Here is a 22160-nt window from a genome sequence, read left to right on the forward strand (position 1 = left end):
TCTTGGAGTCATCGTGGATAGTTCTCTGAAGACGTCCACGCAGTGTGCAGCAGCAGTCAAAAAAGCAAATAAGATGTTAGGAATCATTCAAAAAGGGATAGAGAATAAGACAGAGAATATCTTATTGCCCTTATATAAATCCATGGTATGCCCACATCTTGAATACTGCATACAGATGTGGTCTCCTCATCTCAAAAAAGATATACTGGCATTAGAAAAGGTTCAAAGAAGGGCAACTAAAATAATTAGGGGTTTGGAATGGGTCCCATATGAGAAGAGATTAAAGAGGCTAGGACTTTTCAGCTTGGAAAAGAGGAGACTAAGGCGGGATATGATAGAGGTATATAAAATCATGAGTGGTGTGGAGAAAGTGAATAAGGAAAAGTTATTTACTTGTTCCCATAATATAAGAACTAGGGGCCACCAAATGAAATTAATGGGCAGCAGGTTTAAAACAAATAAAAGGAAGTTCTTCTTCACACAGCGCACAGTCAACCCGTGGAACTCCATGCCTGAGGAGGTTGTGAAGGCTAGGACTATAACAGGGTTTAGAAGAGAACTGGATAAATTCATGGAGGTTAAGTCCATTAATGGCTATTAGCAAGGATGGGTAAGGAATAGTGTCCCTAGCCTCAGTTTGTCAGAGGATGGAGATGGAGCATTATTGTTATAGTAATGTTGTAGTAACTGTTGTTGTTATAGTAATGTTATAGGTTGTAATTTCATGTATCTAGTTATGAGGCTCAAAATGTGTCCTCATGGCTTAAAAACAGCCCAGGCAAAACTCTCCAAGAGCAGAGAGCAGTTCACACCTCATCAGGGCATGGATGGGACAAACCCAGCCCAGTCTCACAGGAACAAAGGACACTGGCCTAAGTAGCAACAAAAGATCTGTTGGACTCTCAAGTGAGTCACCCCCCCACCTTCCTTTGGTCAGTTTGGGACTACAATGAGGTAATGCTCACCTGACTCTGAAGGGGGCGGAGGGTGGGGGACAAAGCCAAGAAGGAAGAAAGAACATGATAAAAGGGAGAGATGTTTTCCATGCTCTCTCTCTTTCACCTACATGTACAGACACCACACAAAGCGACTGAAGCGCTGATCAAAGGGGAGAGCCTGGCTGAAGGGCAACCAGCCAGCCTGTGGTGAGAAGCATCTAAGTTTGTAAGGGAACAGAAAGTGTTAAGATCAGCTTAGAATGAGTTTTGCTTTTATTTCATTTGACCAAATCTGACTTGTTATGCTTTGACTTAAAATCACTTAAATCTACCTTTATAGTTAATAAATCTGTTTGTTTATTCTACCGGAAGCAGTGCGTTTGGTTTGAAGCATGTCAGAAACTCCCCTTGGGATAACAAGCCTGGTACAGATCAATTTCTTTGTTAAATTGACGAACTCATATAAGCTTGCAGCGTCCAGCGGGCATAACTGGGCACTGCAAGACGGAGGTTCCTAGGGTTGTGTCTGGGACCGGAGATATTGGCTAGTGTCATTCGGTTGCAAGTAGCTGAGAACAGCTTACATGCCAGAGGCTGTGCGTGAACAGCCCAGGAGTGGGGTTCTCACAGCAGAGCAGGATAAGGCTGGCTCCCAGAGTCAAGGATTGGGGTGACCTAGCAGATCATCGGTCCAGATAACACCAGGGGAACGTCACATGGTCCTACTAGAGCAACTGGGTTCTAGCTGCCCCACTTCCTTGTCAGTTTCAGGGCTCCTGCTGTGAAATTGACAAGACGACCAACAGCCAATTTAAGGCTGTCTTGAAGACACTGACATAATTAGGTCCACATAAGCTGCCGAGAGGCGTAGGGCTTATGTCGGTGTTGTTAGGGCGACGCAGTGTCTGTGTAGACACTGTGTTCCTTACATGGGCTTGGAGCCATGAAATTGACAAGAAAGCCCTGCTCCTGGCTCCCACTGCTGGGTCTCCGCTCCAAGCCAGGCTGCCACCTAGGGTCCCGGTTTGGGCTGCCGGCCAGGATCCCCACTGGGAGCCCTGCTGAGCACTGGGCTCTCGGCTCCCCGCCAGGAGCATGGCAGCCAACTGGACTCTGGATGCAGATCTCCCCACTGGAGGCGAGAAGCCCTGAGCAACTACCCCCCAGTTCCCGGCTGGGAGCAGAGAGGCAAGAAACCCAGGGGGCAGCTGGGCTCCCAGTGGGGAGCTGCATGGAGCTGACAGCTCTGGATCTCAACCCCTCCCCCATTGCCCCTTTTCAGTCAGTGATAGTGCTCCTGGTGAGGATGAACACCACCAACAGAAGGAGGGTAGTGTGGATATCAGCCACCACAACTGAAGGTAACATAGGTCGACTTAAGATTGTAGTGTAGACATGCCCTTTTTATAAACAGGTTTGGGTTTGAGGTTTTTTATCCCGAAAGGGAGGGCTAACATTTAAGTGGGGTGCTGTCCACGAAACACTGGATCCTTTCTAGGACAGAGGGCACACTGTGAAAATGTTCAGAGGCACCAGGTAACTTGGATTAGAAAAGGGAATTGAGCCAATGTAGAAGTATAAAGCCCGAGATTGCGTCTTTATGTTTGTTTTCTGTGTAACTTGTCTGTGTTTGCTTTTCCGCACTATTCCATCTAGGAAGCTATGATTTTTCTATTCCATAAGCTGTTTGTTTATTTCTACTCCAGGCAGGTCTCTGGTGTTCAAACTGTGTGGAGTGTGGGTGTCCCAGAGTGAACTGATAATTGGGGGCGAGTTTTCACTGGTTGATGAACCAGAGTGGAAAAGTCCAAGTGTCTGTAATTAAGAACTCAGGGAGACGGATGTGGGGAAACTTGGGACCAGAAGGGGTTGCTGAGGTCACCCTGCAAGGAGTAACTAGGCTGGTGGAAGTGAGTAACTAGGCTTGTGCTTGCAGGCCAGCTACTGGTGTCAGACCTCTCACCCATATCAGCCAGCATTAAGGCCCCCAAAATTACCCAGGCAGACGGTGACTGACTCCCTCGCTGGTCTGAGTGATCCCCAGAACCTCACACCTATATCAGCAGGTAACTGAGCAAGAGGAGATAAACTGGGGGCGGCCCAGAGGAAAGAACTATTTTGTAATTTACCTGCTTCACTGCTATTGGGGCCTTGTAAATGCACCGCCATCAGCTGGGCCTGGCCGGTGTGACGCCACAGGACAAAAGTCTTGTGTTCCTCGTCTTGGACTGTGTACAGCCTGGAGCGGGTGTATTTGTAGATGAAGGTCTCTGCATGCGTGAAGGAGTTGTTGCTGAAGGATACGGGATCTGAAAACATCAAGTGTATGCAGTACCGGGTTTACCATGGCGCTGGGCCCAGAGTCAGAAGGTGCCCCGGCCAGCCAGATCCCCCGGCCAGCAGAGCCGTCCAGGAAAGCTGGGGCCAGGTTGCTCCACTTCCCACCGCTGGTGAGTGCTGGGGGGCGGTTCCCCCCTCCCCCAAAGTCCGGGAGCCAGGGGAGCAGAGCAGAACGGGCTGGGGTCGGGTCACTCCACTTCCCGCCGCCCCATGAGTGCGGGGTCGGGACCACCCTGCAATCACCTGGCGGCAGGAAGTGGAGCGACCCGGCCCCAACCCGCTCCACTCCACCAGATCGTGCTGGGGGGTGGTTTCCCCCCGGTCCCCAAACCTGGGGAGGAGATGGAGCGGTGGGGAAAGGACATGGGATGGGGAAGAGAAGGGGATGGGGGGAAGCGGGAGCGGGGGGAAGCAGGGGCGGGGGCAAGGAAGGGGGTGGGGTGGGGAGGAGATGGAGTGGTGAGGAAGGGGCATGGGATGGGGAAGAGAAGGGGATGGGGGGAAGCGGGAGCGGGGGGAAGCAGGGGCGGGGGAAAGGAAGGGGGTGGGCTGGGGAGGAGATGGAGTGGTGAGGAAGGGGCATGGGCTGGGGAAGAGAAGGGGGCTGGGGGAAGCGGGGGTTGGGGGAAAGAGGCAGTGGGGACAAAGGGGATGGGATGGGGAAGAGAAGGGGATGGGGGAAGTGGGGGCAGGGGGGAAGCTGGAGCCCAGCATGTGGCATCCCCTTGGCAGAAGCTGGGGCTCCCGTTGAACCCTCACCCTGACAAGCCCCACCTCCCCTGCATCTGTACCTCCCTGATGAGCCCCCCCAGACACCCTCCCCACTGAGCCCCACCTCCCCTGCACCTAGACCCCCCCCTGCTGAGCCCCAAACACCTTCACCTGGATCCCCTGCAGAGTCCCATTGCCCCTGCAACTGGAACCCCACAATGAGCTTCTGTGCATCCAGATCTCCCACTGAGCCGCCCGCACCCAGACTGCCCCACAGAGAACTCTCTTACCCCCACCTGGATCCCCCCACACTAAGTCCCTCTGCACTTGGATCCTGCTGCCGGGCTGAGCCTGCTCACCCACACCTGGTATGCCTGGCACATGGGGGCAGAGCCCCAGGGTGTTTCTGGGGCAGGCCTGGCCCTTGCACTGTGTCAGGGTCGGGTGCTGCCTCAATGCCGAGTCCCTGTCCCGGGGTGGGGTGGGGGGAGGCTGCAGAGTGATCTCCCACCTCCATGCAACCAGTGGCCTGTGCTCCCCACTGCCATGTTGGAGCATCCACATTTATTTATTGACAAATAAAATTTGCAGAATTTTAAAATATTGTGCACAGAATTTTTAATTTTTTGGTGCAGAATCCCCTCAGGAGCATGGGGTGCTGTGCAGCTGTGATGGTGGGACTGTGAGGAAGGTGGTGGGCAGTGGGGAGGTCTATGGGCGGGGGGCATTGGGCGACCAGTGTGGTGTGCACGGTGCTGTGCAGTTGTGGTGGGAGGCCAGCGGGGGAGATCTCTAGGAGGGGTGGGGGCTGGGCATAGAGATCTGTGGTGGAGGTCTCTGGGCGAGGGGGCACTGGGCATAAGGGTGGGGCACTGGGCAGGAGGGCGGTGTGGTGCGGGCCCGCCCTCAAGGGGAAGGGGCTGGCAGCACAGGGCTGGGCAGGCCAGTGTGTGTCTGACAGCTGCAGGTTTGTAAACAGTGCCCTCCTGCTGGGCTGCGCAGAGTGGGGCTGCTCCCGCCGCGCTGTGCCTTATTGCCCCCAGCCCGCCCTTCACTCTGGAGACTGACCAGCCTGCCCCCCGGCACCTTGCCTCCTGGGGGCCCACAAATATGTTTGGCGCCAGGCCCACAAAAAGTTATTCCGCCCCTGAATGTATGAGGACCAAGATCACAGAGTCACACGGACAGCAACTGCCAGATTCAGAGTTTACATCTGGCAAGAGGCACTTGTATCTGCTGCAGGGGCCCCAGGTTTCAAACTTGGGAGGCCCAATTCTTATCCCACTTAGCCCGGTAGGAATCTAGGAGCAGCTTGACTGAAGTCCATGGAGTCTGCATCGGTGTAAAATAGGTTTGAGGAGAGAATCAGGCCCTCCCCCCGGTTACCCATAGCACAAGAGCTGCAGAATTCCACACTTCTTTGGTCACTAACGAAATCAGTGGAGTCTGAGTTTAGATCGAAGCTTCTCTGAGGCCTGGGAGTGCACAGATTATCTCTACTCAAACAGCGCGCAGAAAAGGAAGCAGACTATATCCGTACCTTCCACCAGGGCACTGTTCAGCATCCTCATAAAGTCAATGTCCGTGAATGATCTGGCAAGCCGGTTCATCCCCCTTCTTGTCTCCCCTTGAGGCACCTCTGCAGCCCACCTTAAGGGCACTGAGTTGACTTCGTCAATGGCCTTCCAATGGCTGTCCAACTCCGGCAGAGAACGATTCCTGGGGAAGGGACAAGGGCTGGAGTCATAGAAGGAGCTTTGTGGGGCAACGAAGCAGTGATTTGAACAGCTAGAAAACAAGACACATCCCCTCACTTCTCTGGTGTGTGCGCTCATTCCGCTGCCTATGTGAGCTCCAACTAAATTTAATCTAGATATGCCCCAAGCCTCCCAGTCTCATCCACTATTTAGAGCCTTCCTTGCCTTTGATATCCACAGGGACAACCGACCTTCATCCGCAACAGCCTGCAGGGCTGAGACTGTCCCAGAGATGGGCCAGCAGAACACCTTAATCTCTGCCACCAGGGGACCAGGATGACTGTGATCACTGCAAAGCTAACTAGCTACCCCGGTTAACCCTTTCATAGAATCCAAGACCAGAAGGGACCATTGTGAGCCTCTAGTCTGAGCTCCTGGATCACACAGGCCAGAGAACTGCGCCATTTGCTGCTGCTTCAGAGTGTTTCTGAGCATAGAGCCTCGAGTCTTCCTAAGACCCCTTTACTGCTCCTAAACCTTCCACATTAGGCAACAGCGTAGCATCAGTCTGGGGACCCCTTTGCAGGATAAGTGGGCAGCTCCTTCAGACTGGGCCCTGGTTCTGGTTCCTGGGAGGATGGGAATCTGCACATCGTGCTCTGTTGCTCTGGATTCTGATCTAGTCACGGAACCATTTGTTTCTGTCCTCGTGGCTCTTTCGTTACTGTTAGTGTCACCTTGTAAATCTAGCCCAAAGACAATCCCATGAACTCCCAGTGCATTGCCAAGCACTCGCAGACTGGAAGGAACAGATAAGACCCTTCATGTAGCAGAGACAGCTACAAACAGTGGAGACCGCCCAAGGCACATGAAAGGCCTGAGCAAAACTGTAAGAGTCGAGGGAATTCCCTGATTGCAAACACAAGGGCTAGGTTACTGGTTTTGCAGCCTGTGTGCTTGTCTAATCCAGGCTAGCTATTCCTGAAAGTGGATTAAACTAAACTGGAACAAGGCACTCACATGGAGTTAATCAGGAATAGTTATTGCATTTTAAATTCACACCCTACCTTAATCTGAATTAACTTTCAAGTGTAGACAAGCCCTTTCTTTTGTAATAAAGGGACTGCTCAGTGCACAAGAAGCATACCCAATAACTAAACAGGAAGTAAGTGAGAAGTGGAGTGTGACTGTGCTCTGACTAACCCAGCAAACCCCTTGATGACCACTTCACTACACCCTTCAAGGCAGAAAGCCTGGAGAAGCAGTCATAAGCGTGATTCTGAGAAGAAGCAGAGAGCAGAGCTTCTTGGGCACAGAGCTCACTGGAGGGGCAGACTTGGGAATTTCTCAGCAAGGAAGCTGCCTGCTTCCTTTTGTTTCTGTGGTGTTCAGGGAAACAGGAGTTTGGGTCCATTCTTTGAAAATATCCCAAATTACACCAAAGAATATCCTGACTCGTATCATCCATTGCTCATCTTAACAGAAACAGTCCTGCATGCCCCCGAATATTGGCTACCATTCATGCCAAAGGGAGAATATTATTATTTATTGTGGTAGCACCCAGAAGCCCTCCTTGGGAGTTGTCATGTGGGTGCTATACACACACATCAGGCCCTTCCCTGAAGCTAAATCAGAAATCACCCGGGATATCGAATCTTACAATCATCTTGGAATTAAATTTGGCTCTTTACCTCCATCTGGCAGGGACAGTCAACTTCATGGTGGTAACTATGGGGGGAAAAAAACAGACAAGCCACAGCACGGTCTGTGCTAGCCTTGCTGAAATTGGCAATAAAAAAAGATGGTTTATTCTTCAAGGTTTTATCCATGTGGATCAAATGGGATCTACACATAGTGGGGCTCAAAGAAGAACCACAGTGACTGTGATATAAGTAACTGTTCTTTTTATCATCCAGACATTCGGGACATTTGAATGGAGTCATCATTATTCCAGCACTGGAATGGGTTACCTGGGGAGGTGGTGGAATCTCCTTCCTTAGAGGTTTTTAAGGTCAGGCTTGACAAAGCCCTGGCTGGGATGATTTAGTTGGGGATTGGTCCTGCTTTGAGCAGGGAGTTGGACTAGATACCTCCTGAGGTCCCTTCCAACCCTGATATTCTATGATTCTATGATTGAGCACTGACAGGGAGCTCATTTCTGGACAAGACCAAATGGAGACAACTACCTGTCTAGACAAGAATGATACAAAGATGGCAGAGTGCCCTGAGAAGGCGGGCTTCCTGTGGGTGTGATGGGAAGAGCTTGGCTCTTCCCAGTCTGTAGCCGTAGGGCCTTCAGTCACTCATCATGCCCCAGCGTATTAAGGAGAGGCAATTTAACCTTAACCACAAGGCTCAAATTGGTGGCGTTTCCTTGTTGGATTCATGAAACCAAATTACCCCAATTAATTGAGTACCACTCCGTGACTTCATCGGCGTTCCACCCACATCACCCAAGTGGGATCTGACCATCGACTGCTACAGCGGCTAATTGGCGTGCTCATCTAATGGTGCGCACAGCAACACAATTCCCATCAAAGGCAACGGGTCACCTTAATTCCTGTCTGTCCCTGGGTGAAGGCTGTTTATAGACTCTACGCACAACATCTGCTCATGGATGCAATGCCAGATCCTAATCACAACTGCACCAGTGTAAATCCAGAGTGGCACCAATGAAGCCCATGGAATTACTCCAGCCTCACCTTAACCGAACTAAGAATCCGGCCCATAAACTCCTCTCTAAAGGCAGCCCAGCAACGACAGGGCAGACCTGAACCTGCAGTTTCTGAATGAGTAGGAACCAGTAATTACCTGTCATATCCTATCAGTTCAGTGAGCCGGTCGAATACTCTGGCCATGGCTGCTCCTGGAAGAGGAAAAACATTAGACTCAGCTCTAGGTATAACATTCCCATCTGAACAAGCTCCATCTAGTCCTCCTCATGCTATTCGGGAGCCAGACCAGCAGGAAAACCTCCTCTAGTCGATTGGCTTCTGGTTGGGAGCTACCAGACAGGCAACACTAAGTAACATTGCTATAACTAGAAATCAGGCTGTTCTCTGTTTTAACCTTTCAGTGGGAAACTTCCTCAAAAGACTGCACCACACAGACAACCAAGGGAGAAGAAAGGAAGAGGCCGCTGTCTGATGCACAGATGCCTCAGCTGAAGGGCACCACGGCAGAGAAATGTGATGACAATACCTGCGTCTGCACAACTTCTTCATGCAATTCAGGGTGTCTTCTGCTCCCTGTGGTTCTGAATGATTTCTTTGGAGTATGTCATCCAGCTTTATAGTGTCTCTAAAACTGGGAAATTCCCGGGGCTCAGTCTCTGACGCAATCTCTCAGATTGCCTAATCCAAATGGGGCTGGATCTCCCAGTCTATTCCAAAAGGGCGAATCCAGGGCCATCCTTAGGATTTATGGGGCCCTATGCACTAGCGTAGCTGCAGGGGAGCAGGGGAAGCGGCCGCTCCCCCACTGAGCACATATCCAAAAGTGGCGCCTTAGGCGCCGACTCGTGGGTGCTCCAAAATTTGGTGGGTGGGTGCAGAGCTGCAGGTGGCCGTGCCTGCAGACGGTCAATGTAAACACTGTCTCGCGGCCCGCCAGCAGATTACCCTGACTGGTCGCGTACGGCTCGCGGGCCACAGGTTGCCCACCACTGGTCTGGGCCCTTCCTGGAGGGATGCGCTCAAGGAGCAGTGATGGGAAACTGCATCTCCACACCCTTTCCTTGTGGAGTCCCACCTGGATCAGTTCTCTCTCTGGTCCTATTCAACCTCTGCATGCAGCCATTAGGTGGCCTGGTCGGACGACGTGGACTCAGGTACCAGCAATATGCAGATGACACACAGCCCCACCTATCCGTCACCACATACAACCACACTGCTACCATCACGACGGATAAGATCAACTCCTGGCTGCAGAACAGCTGTCTGCAGCAAGGGAGAGGTGATACAGCTGAGGAGTTTGCAGCCACTGTGCAAGCTTCCTTGGGTGAAAGGTTCACACCCACAATTGGTCAGTTCAGTCCACAGTCTAAGAGGCCCGTGGATTCCTCGCTGATGCTCAGCTCTCACATCACTGCAGCTGTGAGTAATACGTTACCATTCCCAACTGTCTAGGAGACTCTATCCCATCTTGGTGGACCATGACCTGGCCTCAGTTCTTCACATCTTCATCACCTCTTGGCTGGACTACAACCAGTGGTGCAAGTAGAAATAATTTCTTGCTGGTACACTGCACTCATGGGAGGGACACAAGGGGGGGGCACATGATCTCCCCACATGACCCCCCACGTGACTCCTACCACCAGTCCGGGGCCTCTGCACTTTCCCCATCCCCTCCCCATGATCCACATCCATCTCAGGTTACCTGGGGGCTCTGTCCTCCTCCTGCTGCGCGGGAGACTTCTGCTGTACAGACCCCAGGGAGGAGGACTCAGGAAATGCAGCTGCATGGAAGGGCTGGGGGTGGGCCCCTCCTGTGTTTTTCCAGTATGCCGTGCTAGCTATAAATATCTTACTGCTATGGTGTACCGTACCACCATACTTGCACCCAGGGCTGTCCCTAGGGGGGTGCAGGGTCTGGGGCGGAAGTAACAGATTCGTCTCTTCCAGGACCGACCATGCCAGCCAATCGCACCAGCCCACGGGGCCCCCCAAAGCACGGGGCCCAGAGCGGTTGCCCCGATTTACCCTATCCAAGGGACAGCTCTGCTTGCACCACTGACTACAACAGTGTGACATACCTGGGCATGTCAACACAGAACACTTGAGAGCATCGCCTCAGCAACACAGGCTACTGGGAACACCTCACCCTTGTTCTTCACTCCCTACGCTGGATTCCCCTAGAATATGGAATCAAATTCAAGGTCTTAGTCCTTATCTTCAAGGTGCGCCACAGCCTCAATCCAGATTAATGAATTGCCATTATTATATAGTATGATATTAAAATTAAAAATATCCAAGTTATTTTTATATTATTTTAAAATTAGGGTTTCTTAATTCTTTTTCAATTATAAAATTAAATTAAATTAAAAATACAATAATTAAACCAATAGCATCCAATTAAATAAATTTTTAAGCAAAAAGATCATTTAAAGATAGAAAATCAAAATGGTCCCTTCAGAAAAGCTTCACTGTGATTTTTGTTCCCACAGAATCTTTTGCTCTCCCCCTCCCCCTGTTGCTGTCATCTACCGTCCGCCAGCTCCTCCCCAATTTTGACTGCTGGCTCCCTTTCTTCATAGAATCAAATGTCGGGCTGGAAGAGACCTCGAGAGGCCATCAAATCCAACCCCCTGTGCTGAGGCAGTACCAAGTCAATCTAGACAAGGGGTTCTCAAACTGGGTGTCGGGACCCCTCAGGTGGTCTTGAGGTTATTACATGGGGGTCGCGAGCTGTCAGCCTCCACCCCAAACCCTGTTTTGCCTCCAGCATTTATAATGATAAATATATAAAAATGTGTTTTTAATGTATAAGGGGCGGTCGCACTCAGAGGCTTGCTGTGTGAAAGGGGTCACCAGTACAACAGTTTGAGAACCAGTGATCTAGACCATCCCTGACAGATGTTCATCCAACCTGTTCTTAAAAACCTCCAATGACAGGGATTCCACAACCTCCTTTGGAAGCCTGGTCCAGAGCTTAACTATCTATAGAGTTAGACAGCTTCTCCTAATATCTAACCTAAATCTTCCTCGCTGCAGATTAAGCCTCTTTCATCTTGTCCTGCCTTCAGTGCACATGGAGAACAATTGATTGCTGCCCTCTCTATAACAGGCCTTAACATGTACTTTCCTAAAAGTAGTACTTTGCACTTGCCATTATTGAATTTCATCTTGCTGAATTCAGACCAATGCTCCAATTTGACAAGGTCACTTTGAATTTTAAAGTGGCTGACTTAGAACAACGCTTCCTCAGCTCTCGTCCCCTAGTGCCCCTCCTCTACTTGCACTACATTGATGACATCTTCATCATATGGACCCATGGGAAGGATGCCCTTGAAGAATTCCACCTGTATTTCAACAATTTTCACCCCACCATCAACCTCAGCCTGGACCAGTCCACACAAGAGATCCACTTCCTGGACACAACAGTGCAAATAAGTGATGGTCACATAAACACCACCCTATACCGGAAACCTACTGACCGCTATTCTTATCTACATGCCTCCAGCTTCCATTCAGACCACATCACACGATCAATTGTCTACAGCCAAGCCCAAAGATTCAACCGTATTTGCTCCAATCCCTCAGACAGAGACAAACCCCTACAAGATCTTTATCAAGTATTCTTAAAACTACAATACCCACCTGGGGAAGTGAGGAAACAGATTGACAGAGTGAGACGGGTACCCAGAAGTCACCTACTACAGAACAGGCCCAACAAGGAAAATAACAGAACATCACTGGCCATTACATACAGCCCCCAGCTAAAGCCTCTCCAGCACATCATCAACGATTTACAACCTATCCTGGAAAACGATCCCTCACTCTCACAGAGCTTGGGAGACAGGCCAGTCCTTGCTTACAGACAGCCCCCAACCTGAAGCAAATACTCACCAGCAACTACACACCACACCAGAGAAACACTAACCCAGGAACCAATCCCTGTAACAAATCTTGTTGCCTACTCTATCCCCATATCTACTCTAGCGACACCATCAGAGGACCCAACCACACCAGCCACACCATCCGGGGCTCATTCACCTGCACATCTACTAATGTTATATATGCCATCATGTGCCAGCAATGCCCCTCTGCCATGTACATTGGCCAAACCGGACAGTCTCTATGTAAAAGAATAAATGGACACAAATCGGACATCAGGAATGGTAACATACAAAAGCCAGTCGGAGAACACTTCAATCTCCCTGGACATTCTATAACAGATTTAAAAGTAGCTATCCTTCAACAAAAAAACTTCAGAAACAGACTTCAAAGAGAAACTGCAGAGCTACAATTCATTTGCAAATTTAACACCGTTAATTTGGGCTTGAATCGGGACTGGGAGTGGCTGGCTCACTACAAAAGCAGCTTTGCCTCTCCTGGAATTGACACCTCCTCATCAATTATTGGGAGTGGACCACATCCACCCTGATCGAATTGGCCCTGTCAACACTGGTTCTCCACTTGTAAGGTAACTCCCTTCTCTTCATGTGTCAATAAATAATGCCTGCATCTGTAATTTTCACTCCATGCATCTGAAGAAGTGGGTTTTTTACCCACGAAAGCTTATGTCCAAATAAATCTGTTAGTCTTTACGGTGCCACCAGACTCCTTGTTGGTTTTGAATTTTAAACCTGTCCCCTGAAGTGTTTGCAACCCCTCCCAGCTTGGTGTCATCTGCACATACTCTTCACTCCGTTGTCCAAGTCATTAGTGACAATATTGAATCGTACCAGACACAAGACTGAACCCTGCAGGAACCCACTAGAGATGGCCTCCCAGTTTGACAGTGAACCTTTGATAACTACTCTTCAAGTGTGGTCGTTCAACCCGTTCTGCACCCACCTTATAGTGATTTCATCTAGACCAGTGCTTCTAAAAGCAGGTCCGCCGCTTGTTCCGGGAAAGTCCCTGGCAGTCCGGGCCAGTTTGTGTACCTGCCACATCCGCAGGTTTGGCCGATCGCGGCTCCCACTGGCCACGGTTTGCCGGGAAGCAGCGCGGGCCGAGGGATGTGCTGGCTGCCCTTCCTGCAGCCCCCATTGGCCTGGAGCGGCGAACCGCGGCCAGTGGGAGCCGCGATCAGCCAAACCTGCGGACGCAGCAGGTAAAGAAACCGCCCGGCCCGCCAGGGGCTTTCCCGGAACAAGTGGTGGACTGGCTTTGAGAAGCACTGATCTAGACCCCATTTCCCTAGTTTGTTTATGAGAATGTCTTGTGGGACTGTGACAAAAGCCTTACAAAAATCAAAACATATCACGTCGTTCGCTTCCCCCCCCAGCCACTAGGCCAGTAATGCTATCAAAGAAAGACATGATTTTTTCTTGCTGACTATTCCTTATAGCCCTATTATCCTCTAGGTACTTACAAATTGACTGTTACATTACTTGTTCCAGTATCTTTCCAGGCATTGAAGTTGGGCTGACCCGTCTATAATTTTCCAGGTCCTCTTTGTTCCCCTTTTTAAAGATTAGTCCTGAGTGTGCCCTTCTGAGGCCAAACAAACACAATCCCCACAGGGTGATGAAGAGTCAGTAAACCATCCTTATTTCTCAGTGAGTCAGGTTCACTTCTTTATTTTTGTGGTGTCACGAAGCTAAGTCCTGAAGTTACTACATGGAACCTTCTAAGAAAATGAGAGGTCAGGTCAGACTAGCTGTAAAGGCTCCTTCTGGCCTTAGAATCTATGCAACAAAAAAATGGTAAAGCTCACAATTTCGAAGATAAAAACAAAAAGGAAGGCAGAAATAAAATCCATTCAGTCCTTCTTTATCCTTTATCAGACGTAAGGAAAGAGGCCTGGGCTGTTTATTTCCTCATTGCAGTTCAGCCTACAGGCAGATTCCACAGTGTTTCCCTTTGCCAAATACATTTGCATTTTTCGTCATAGGAAGGAACAACAACATGCAAAAACAGGAAGCAGAAACAAAACCCGGATGCTTCAACATGTCACAGACCGCGTCTGCATCAACTCTCATTGGGCTTCCCTGATTTCCCTGTGGCAGGCATAGTAAAGATCTGGGGGGGCGGAATTTCCCCGGGGCATAGCATGTTTCTGGAGAACCCATGATTTTGCTCAATGAAAATATTTATAGCTATGGTGAGGGCATATGCCTCTAATTACCAAATTGCACTGCTTTGATTAAGGGTGTGGTTTAAAACAGTGCAAGTTTGCATATGAATAGGAGTGGCTTATTTCCATTCAGCTTAATCTGACAAGAAACCCCTCACCCCTGGAATTATTTAAATCAGATCCGTTTTCTTGTGTAATAAATTATAAATAATAGTAATAATAATAATACCACACTCTTTTATTGCACTTTTAGCCATAGATCTCAAAGCATTTTGCAAAAGTGGGTCAGTAGAACTATCCCCATTATATAGATGGGGAAACTGAGGCACAGAGCGGGAAAGTGACTTGCCCACAGCCACCCAGCAGGGCAGTGACAGAGTTGGAAATAGAATCCAGGTCTCCCGTATCCCCACCCAGTATAGTTAAACCTAAGGTAAGGCCCGAGATAAACTGGGGAAACATCTGTGTGTAGACACAGCAAAGTGCTCCTTTAAACCACCAGAGCACTGGGGCAAGCAGAAAAGGGATAGAGGGAGAGACGCTTTGAACTGGGCTGTGCTTGGGAGAAAGTTTGAACAATGGGACATGCGGATCCCCTGAGAGTGGCAGGGATCACTTGGGGCATATGGCTTCATGCACGATGGTTCAGTGCCTCCTCCTTGGAGCAGCTGTTGCCCATGATCGTGGGGTGGGGGGCTCAGGGGTCAGGGCAGAGAGCTAAGGGGTGTGGGGGTGCAGGGCAGAGGGCTGGGGTATGTGGGGGGTGCAGGACAGAGGGCAGTGGGGGTGTGGGGGGGTTCAGGGGTCAGGACAGAGGGCTGGGGTGTGTGGGGGTGCAGGGCAGAAGGCTGGGTGTGTGGGGGGGTTCAGGGGTCAGGGCAGAAGGCTGGGTGTGTGTGGGGGGTTCAGAGGTCAGGGCAGAGGGCTAAGGGTGTGGGGGTGCAGGACAGAAGGTTGGGGTGTGTGGGGGGTTCAGGGGTCAGGGCAGAGGGCTGGGGTGTGTGGGGGGTGCAGGACAGAGGGCAGTGGGGGTGTGGGGGGGGTTCAGGGGTCAGGGCAGAGGGCTGGGTGTGTGTGGGGGTACAGTGCAGAAGGCTGGTTGTGGGGGGGGTCAGGGCAGAGGGCTGGGGTGCTCGGCTCATGGGGGTGCTCCCAGCCCCCTGCCCTGAGCGGCTCATGGCAGGGGGCTTGAAGAGATATGCCCTGTTCCACCCCCTTCCCCAAGGTCCCGTCCCTACCTCTTCTCTGCCTCCTCTATGGAGCGGGGAGCATGCTGCCACTCGTCCCCCTCCCCCTCGCAAGGGCCATCAGCTGATCAGCGCAGGGAGAGGGAGGGGGAGGAGGAGGGGCAGGAAAGCACCACGCTGGGGGAAGAAGCGGGGGAGGGGGGAAGCTTGACTGCCGCAGGACCAAGCTTCTGCCTCCTGCCCCCGCAGGGGAGAGCAGTGGGCGGGGGGGGGGGCTGAGTGGGGCTGGGGACCAGGACCTCGGCAGCGTGCCACTCAAAATCGGCTTGCGTGCCGTAGGTTGCTGACCCCTGGACTAGTGTGTGGAGAGCTGTGGGATCCCAAAGGAAGAATGGAGTGAGAGAAATGAGTGTGCGTCTGCTGGATGGGACTGCTGGTCATTGGTATGTCACCCAAACCCTTGCTGGTGTAGGGGGCTCTCCGTTAGCTGCATTGATTGGAGGAAAGGCTTTGAGCCGGGCCAACTGCTTTGAGCCAGCAGACTTATAAAAAGGCAGCCAGTTGCGAACTGCGTGAGCGGCGAACAGAGGGAGTTTGCCTGGGAGTTCGCCTCAGGGGAGTTCCCACAGAGTTTTTTTCCTTTCAGGCTTCTGTGAGCAGTAAATACAACATCTGAAGAGGCACTTAAAAGGAAGACAATATGCATAGTGAGCTATCAGCTGTTGTGACCTGCACAGAATGTGCCATTATGGAAGCAGAGAAAGAATTGACAGGAAGGGGATTGCAATGCATGATAGTTTGTTAGCAAGAGTCAGGCTAATTGTAACCCTAATAACATGAGATTTGTAGAAGAGAGGATTGTGTGAGGCGAGTGGGAAAGAACTGTGTGAGAAGTTGTTGCGACCTTGTGTAGATAATGTGTAGATAAGATGGAATGTAGACTAGAGTCTAAATAAGTGAGAAAAATAAGATATCAGGATGACCTATGTACAAACAAAATGCAGCTGTTGTTTATTATTGTCTGTAACAAAAGGTATAAATGCTTGCTGTAATTGTTTACCTGTAGAGAGACCTGCCTAGGAGGGGGAGACCCTGTGTCCTAGTGCACTGTCTCCCTCTACGCAATTGCTTGAGAAAATAAAGTATCTGACTTTGCTGTACCCAACCAAAAGAGTGAGAACTGTGTTATTCTCTGACACCATGTTTGTCTTTCTCCCAGAGGATAGAAGTGACTTCGTCTGTATGTCTGTACGAAGTGCAAGCTAGCCTCCATATTGGAAGAGAAGGTTAAAGGACTAGAGACCCAAGTACAACCCTGCTTTGCATCAGAGAAAATGAAGACTTTCTGGATAGAAGTCAGCGTTTGGTTCTGGAGGCATAACATGCTGAAGAATCAGAGAGGGCAGTGCAGAACGGGGAAGAAAATTAGCAGCATGTGACCTCCAGGAGAAGAATGAGGAGAACCCATGTACCCCTTATGCAGATAGAAATAAGAAACTGTTTCAGGCTCTCTGCACAGGTACTATTATGGAGAATGACTTGGAAGAGCCATCTGAGGGAAGAGATCAGAAGGAGACCCCGTTGACCAGAAGGCATGAGATGCATTAAAATAATATAAAATATAAGGAGGTATACCAATCTTGTAGAACTGAAAGGTCATTGAGTCCAGCCCCTTGCCTTCACCAGCAGGACCAAGTACTGATTTTGCCCCAGATCCCTAAGTGGCCCCCTGAAGAATTGAACTCACAACCGTGGGTTTAGCAGGCCAATGCTCAAACCACTGAGCTATTCCTCCCCCCTACTTTATCCTATGGATGGGGGTTCCACAACCACCACTCCCAAGAGAAGGAGACGGGTGGTGGTGGTCAGGGACTCCCTCCTAAGGGAGATGGAGTCATCCATCTGCCAACCAGACCGAGAGTCTCGAGCTAGAAATCAGGATGTGACGGAGTGTCTGCCAAGACTGATCAAGCCTTCAGACTGCTACCCCTTCCTACTTCTCCACATGGGCACCAATGATACTGCCAAGAAAGACTTTGAGCGGGGTCACTGCAGACTATGTGGCTCTGGGAAGAAGGATAAAGGAGTTTGAGGTGCAAGTCGTGTTCTCGTCCACCCTTCCTGTTGAAGGAAAAGGCTCAGGTAGGGACCATTGAATTGTGGAGGTAAATGCGTGGTTATGCAGGTGGTGTCGGAGAGAGGGCTTTGGATTCTTCAACCATGGGAAGTTGTTCCGGGAAGGATTGCTAGGAAGATGGGATCCACCTAACAAAGAGAGGGAAGAGTATCTTCGCAGGCAGGCTTGCTAACCTAGTGAGGAGGGCTTTAAACTAGGTTCGCCGGGGGACCGTGACCTAAGCCCTGAGGTAAGTGCGGAAGTGGGATACCGGGAGGAAACACAAGGAGGAGGGTGCAACGGGGGGGCCCTCCTGATTCAGACTGAGAAAGTAGGGCAATTAGCTAGTTATCTTAGGTGCATGTACACAAACGCAAGAAGCCTGGGAAACAAGCAGGAAGTCCTGGCACAGTCAAAGAACTATGATGTGATTGGAATAATGAGACTTGGTGGAGTAGCTCACATGACTGGAGCACTGTCATGGATGGATGTCACTACAGGCATCTGACAAAGTGGGCATTCACCCACGAAAGCTTATGCTCCAATCTGTCTGTTAGTCTATAAGGTGCCACAGGACTGTTTGTCGCTTTTTACAGATCCAGACTAACCCCTCTGATACTTGTCATGGATGGATATAAACTGTTCAGGAAGGACAGGCAGGGGAAGAAAGATGGAGGAGTTGCACTGTATGTAAAAGAGCGGTATGATTGCTCAGAGTTCCAGTATGAAACTGGAGAAAAGCCTGGGAGGCTAATATGAGGGGGAAAGGAGTCCAGGAGAGCTGGCTGTATTTTAAAGAAGCCTTACTGAGGGCGCAGGAACAAACCATCCGGATGTGCAGAAAGAATAGCAAATATGGCAGGCGACCAGCTTGGCTTAACAGTGAAATCTTCAGTCAACTTAAACACAAAAAGGAAGCTTACAAGAAGTGGGAACTTGGACAGATGACTAGGGAGGAGTATAAAAATATTGCTCGAGCATGCAGGGGTGTAATCAGGAAGGCTAAAACACAACTGGAGTTGCAGCTAGCAAGGGATGTGAAGGGTAACGAGAAGGGTTTCTACAGGTATGTTAGAAACAAGAAGGAGGTCAGAGAAAGTGTGGGACCCTTATTGAATGGGGGAGGCAACCTAGTGACAGCTGAGGTGGAAAAAGCTGAAGTACTCGATGCTTTTTTTGCTTCGGTCTTCACAGACAAGGTCAGCTCCCAGACTTCTGCACTGGGCAGCACAGGATGGGGAGGAGGTGAGCAGCCCTCAGTGGTGAAAGAACAGGTTAAGGACTATTTAGAAAAGCTGGACATGCACAATCCATAGGTCCAGATCTAATGTATCCGAGGGTTCTGAGGGAGTTGGCTGATGTGATTGCAGAGCCATTGGCCATTATCTTTGAAAACTTGTGGCGATCAGGGGGAAAATTAGCAGGTGCTCGGCACCCACTGGTAGCCAAGCTCCCCCCTCCCCCTCCTCACCTCCTCCCCCCTCCCAAGCGTGCCGCGTCCCCGCTCCTCCCCCTCCCTCCCAGCGCTTCCTGCCCCCCCACCGCCTAACAGCTTTTGGGCAGCATTTAGGACTTTCTTGGAGGGAGGGGGAGGAGTGGGGACACGGCACACTCAGGGGAGGAGGCAGAGAAGGGGCGGGGACTTGGGGGAAGGGAGTGGAATGGGGGTGGGAAGGGGCGGGGACTTTGGGGAAGGGGTGGAATGGGGGTGGGCGAGGGTGGTGCATGGGTGGGAGGAGGAGGGACAGGGGCGGGGACAGGGTTGGTGGGAGGGTCAAGCACCCACCAGGCAGAGGGGAAGTCAGCGCCTATGTCACTGGCCATTATCTTTGAAAACTCGTGGCAATCAGGGGAGGTCTCGGATGATTGGAAAAAGGCAAATATAGTGCCCATCTTTAAAAAAAGGAAGAAGGAGAACCCTGGGAACTACAGACCAAAAATCATGTAGCAGGTCCTCAAGGAAACCATTTTGAGGTACTTGGAGGAGAGGAAGGTGATCAGGAACAGTCAACATGGATTCACCAAGGGCAAGTCATGCCTGACCAACCTGATTGCCTTCTATGATGAGATAACTGTTTCTGTGGATATGGGGAAAGCAGTGGACATGATATATTTTGACTTTAGCAAAGCTTTTGATACGGTCTCCCACAGTATTCTTGCCAGCAAGTTAAAGAAGTATGGATTGGATGAATCGACTATAAGGTGGATAGAAAGCTGGCTAGATTGTTGGGCTCAATGGGTAGTGATCAACGGCTCGATGTCTAGTTGGCAGCCAGTACCAAGCGGAGTGCCCCAGGGGTCAGTCCTGGGGCCGGTTTTGTTCAACATCTTTATTAATCATCTGGATGGTGGGATTAATTGCACCGTCAGCAAGTTTGCAGATGACACTAAGATGGGGGGAGAGGTAGATACGCTGGAGGGCAGGGATAGGGTCCAGAGTGACCTAGACAAATTGGAGGATTGGTCCAAAAGAAATCTGATGAGGTTCAACAAGGACAAGTGCAGAGTCCTGCACTTAGGAAGGAAGAATCCCATGCACTGCTACAGGCTGAGGACCGAATGGCTAAGCAGCAGTTCTGCAGAAAAGGATCTGGGGATTACAGTGCATGAGAAGCTGGATATGATTCAGCAGTGTGACCTTGTTGCCAAGAAGGCTAATGGCACATTGGGCTGCATTAGTAGGAGCATTGCCAGCAGATCGAGGGAAGTGATTATTCCCCTCTATTCGGCATTGGTGAGGCCACATCTGGAGTACTGTGTCCAGTTTTGGTCCCCCCACTACAAGAAGGATGTGGACAAATAGGAGAGAGTCCAGCGGAGATCAACGAAAATGATTAGGGGGTTGGGGCACATGACTTATGAGGAGAGGCTGAGGGAACTGGGCTTGTTTAGTCTGCAGAAGAGAAGAGTGAGGGGGGATTTGATAACAGCCTTCAACTACCTGAAGGGGGGTTCCAAAGAGGATGGATCTAGACTGTTCTCAGTGGTAGCAGATGACGGAACAAGGAGTAATGGTCTCAAGTTGCAGTGCGGGAAGTCTAGGTTGGATATTAGGAAACACTATTTCACTAGGAGGGTGGTGAAGCACTGGAATGGGTTGCCTGGGGAGGTGGTGGAATCTCCTTCCTTAGAGGTTTTTAAGGTCAGGCTTGACAAAGCCCTGGCTGGGATGATTTAGTTGGGGATTGGTCCTGCTTTGAGCAGGGGGTTGGACTAGATGACCACCTGAGGTCTCTTCCAACCCTGATATTCTATGATTCTATGACTTGGGAGCAGGAGGAGCTGGGGTCTGGCCCTGCTGCTACAATGCTCTATGTGAATCCAAGGGACAGCTGGGGAGTTCAGGCATGCGCAGATTTGCTTCAGAATTCTTAACTTAGTTCTGCTGCTTGGAGCTGCTTTATACACAAGGGAGTTCACCATTGCTGCTTCTGAACATTGCTTCTATTTCCGGATGCCAGATATTTTGTTTACATGGGGGGGGGGGGGCTTTCTTGCCCGTATGTTAGGAGTTTAATAACCCTGCTCCATCCCTCAAACTCATGGCCCCATGACCATCAGCGCACGCGACAATCATTAACGTGCACTTTGTCTCGGCACGGTAGGGAAATCTCATCAGCCCCATCTTACAGAGGGGGAACAGAAGCACTGAGGTGATGTGCCCAAAGAGTCTAAGACAGAGCAGGAAAATAAATGGGTTTCCCAAGCTGCAGGCTAGTGCTCTAACCACTGGGACACTTTTCTCCCCTTCAGAGCAGATGTTGGTCTATTGTCTGTGATGGCACCATATTCTGTGTTTGACAGCACCTAGCACAATGGGGCCCTGGGCCATGGATGAGATTGCTGGACACTGTCACCAAAATAAACAAGTACCATTGATAATCACACATTGAGGCAAACAGCCCATAACTATCTTCTTTCATGGAGTTTATGTGAAACAATAAAGGTGACACCTGCAAATGTCATTAATTACAGCAAGGTGGTGAAATCATCAAACAGACAATAACGATCGCCATTCCAAATGTAACGGTTAAACAGACCCCAATGACATATGCACATGAAGTAGATAGTTAGCACGTTCACTAATAAATAGCCATATTGTTTAGCACATAATAAATACCATGCATTTAAAAATCCAACATGATACATCTCAGGAAGAAGTGACATGATTTTAAGTTAGCAAAAATATATAAATATCATTAAATAATTAGATAATAATTAATACTATTTTTGTAAGGTCCCGTCTCATCATATATCTAAGAGAGGGACAGACAAACAGAGGCAGAGACAGTCAGCTCAAGACCATGAAAGTTCTGTAGTTTTAATTTTGTTGTAAAGGTCAGGAGAATAGGAGACTACTGACTTAGCAGAATATTTGCCAGGTCATTTCTGTGATGAATTTTGCAATATTTTTCTAATAAACAAT

The 22160-nt window shown here is 50.1% G+C and overlaps 1 protein-coding gene across 1 annotated transcript in view; it reads right to left on the reverse strand.

Moving 5' to 3' along the window:
* LOC135874551 (interleukin-1 beta-like) overlaps positions 1-22160 on the reverse strand; it is a 40579-nt gene that overhangs the window by 15265 nt on the left and 3154 nt on the right. Inside the window, exons 2-4 of the mRNA XM_065399425.1 lie at positions 8498-8552; positions 5530-5708; positions 3068-3247 (exon numbers count right to left, since the gene is read on the reverse strand). Of these exons, the coding sequence (XP_065255497.1) occupies positions 3068-3247; positions 5530-5708; positions 8498-8552 (414 nt within the window). The remainder of the gene's footprint in view (positions 1-3067; positions 3248-5529; positions 5709-8497; positions 8553-22160) is intronic.

The sequence above is a fragment of the Emys orbicularis genome, chromosome 2 (genome assembly GCF_028017835.1).
Source record: "Emys orbicularis isolate rEmyOrb1 chromosome 2, rEmyOrb1.hap1, whole genome shotgun sequence".
In the NCBI taxonomy this organism is placed as follows: Eukaryota; Metazoa; Chordata; order Testudines; family Emydidae; genus Emys; species Emys orbicularis.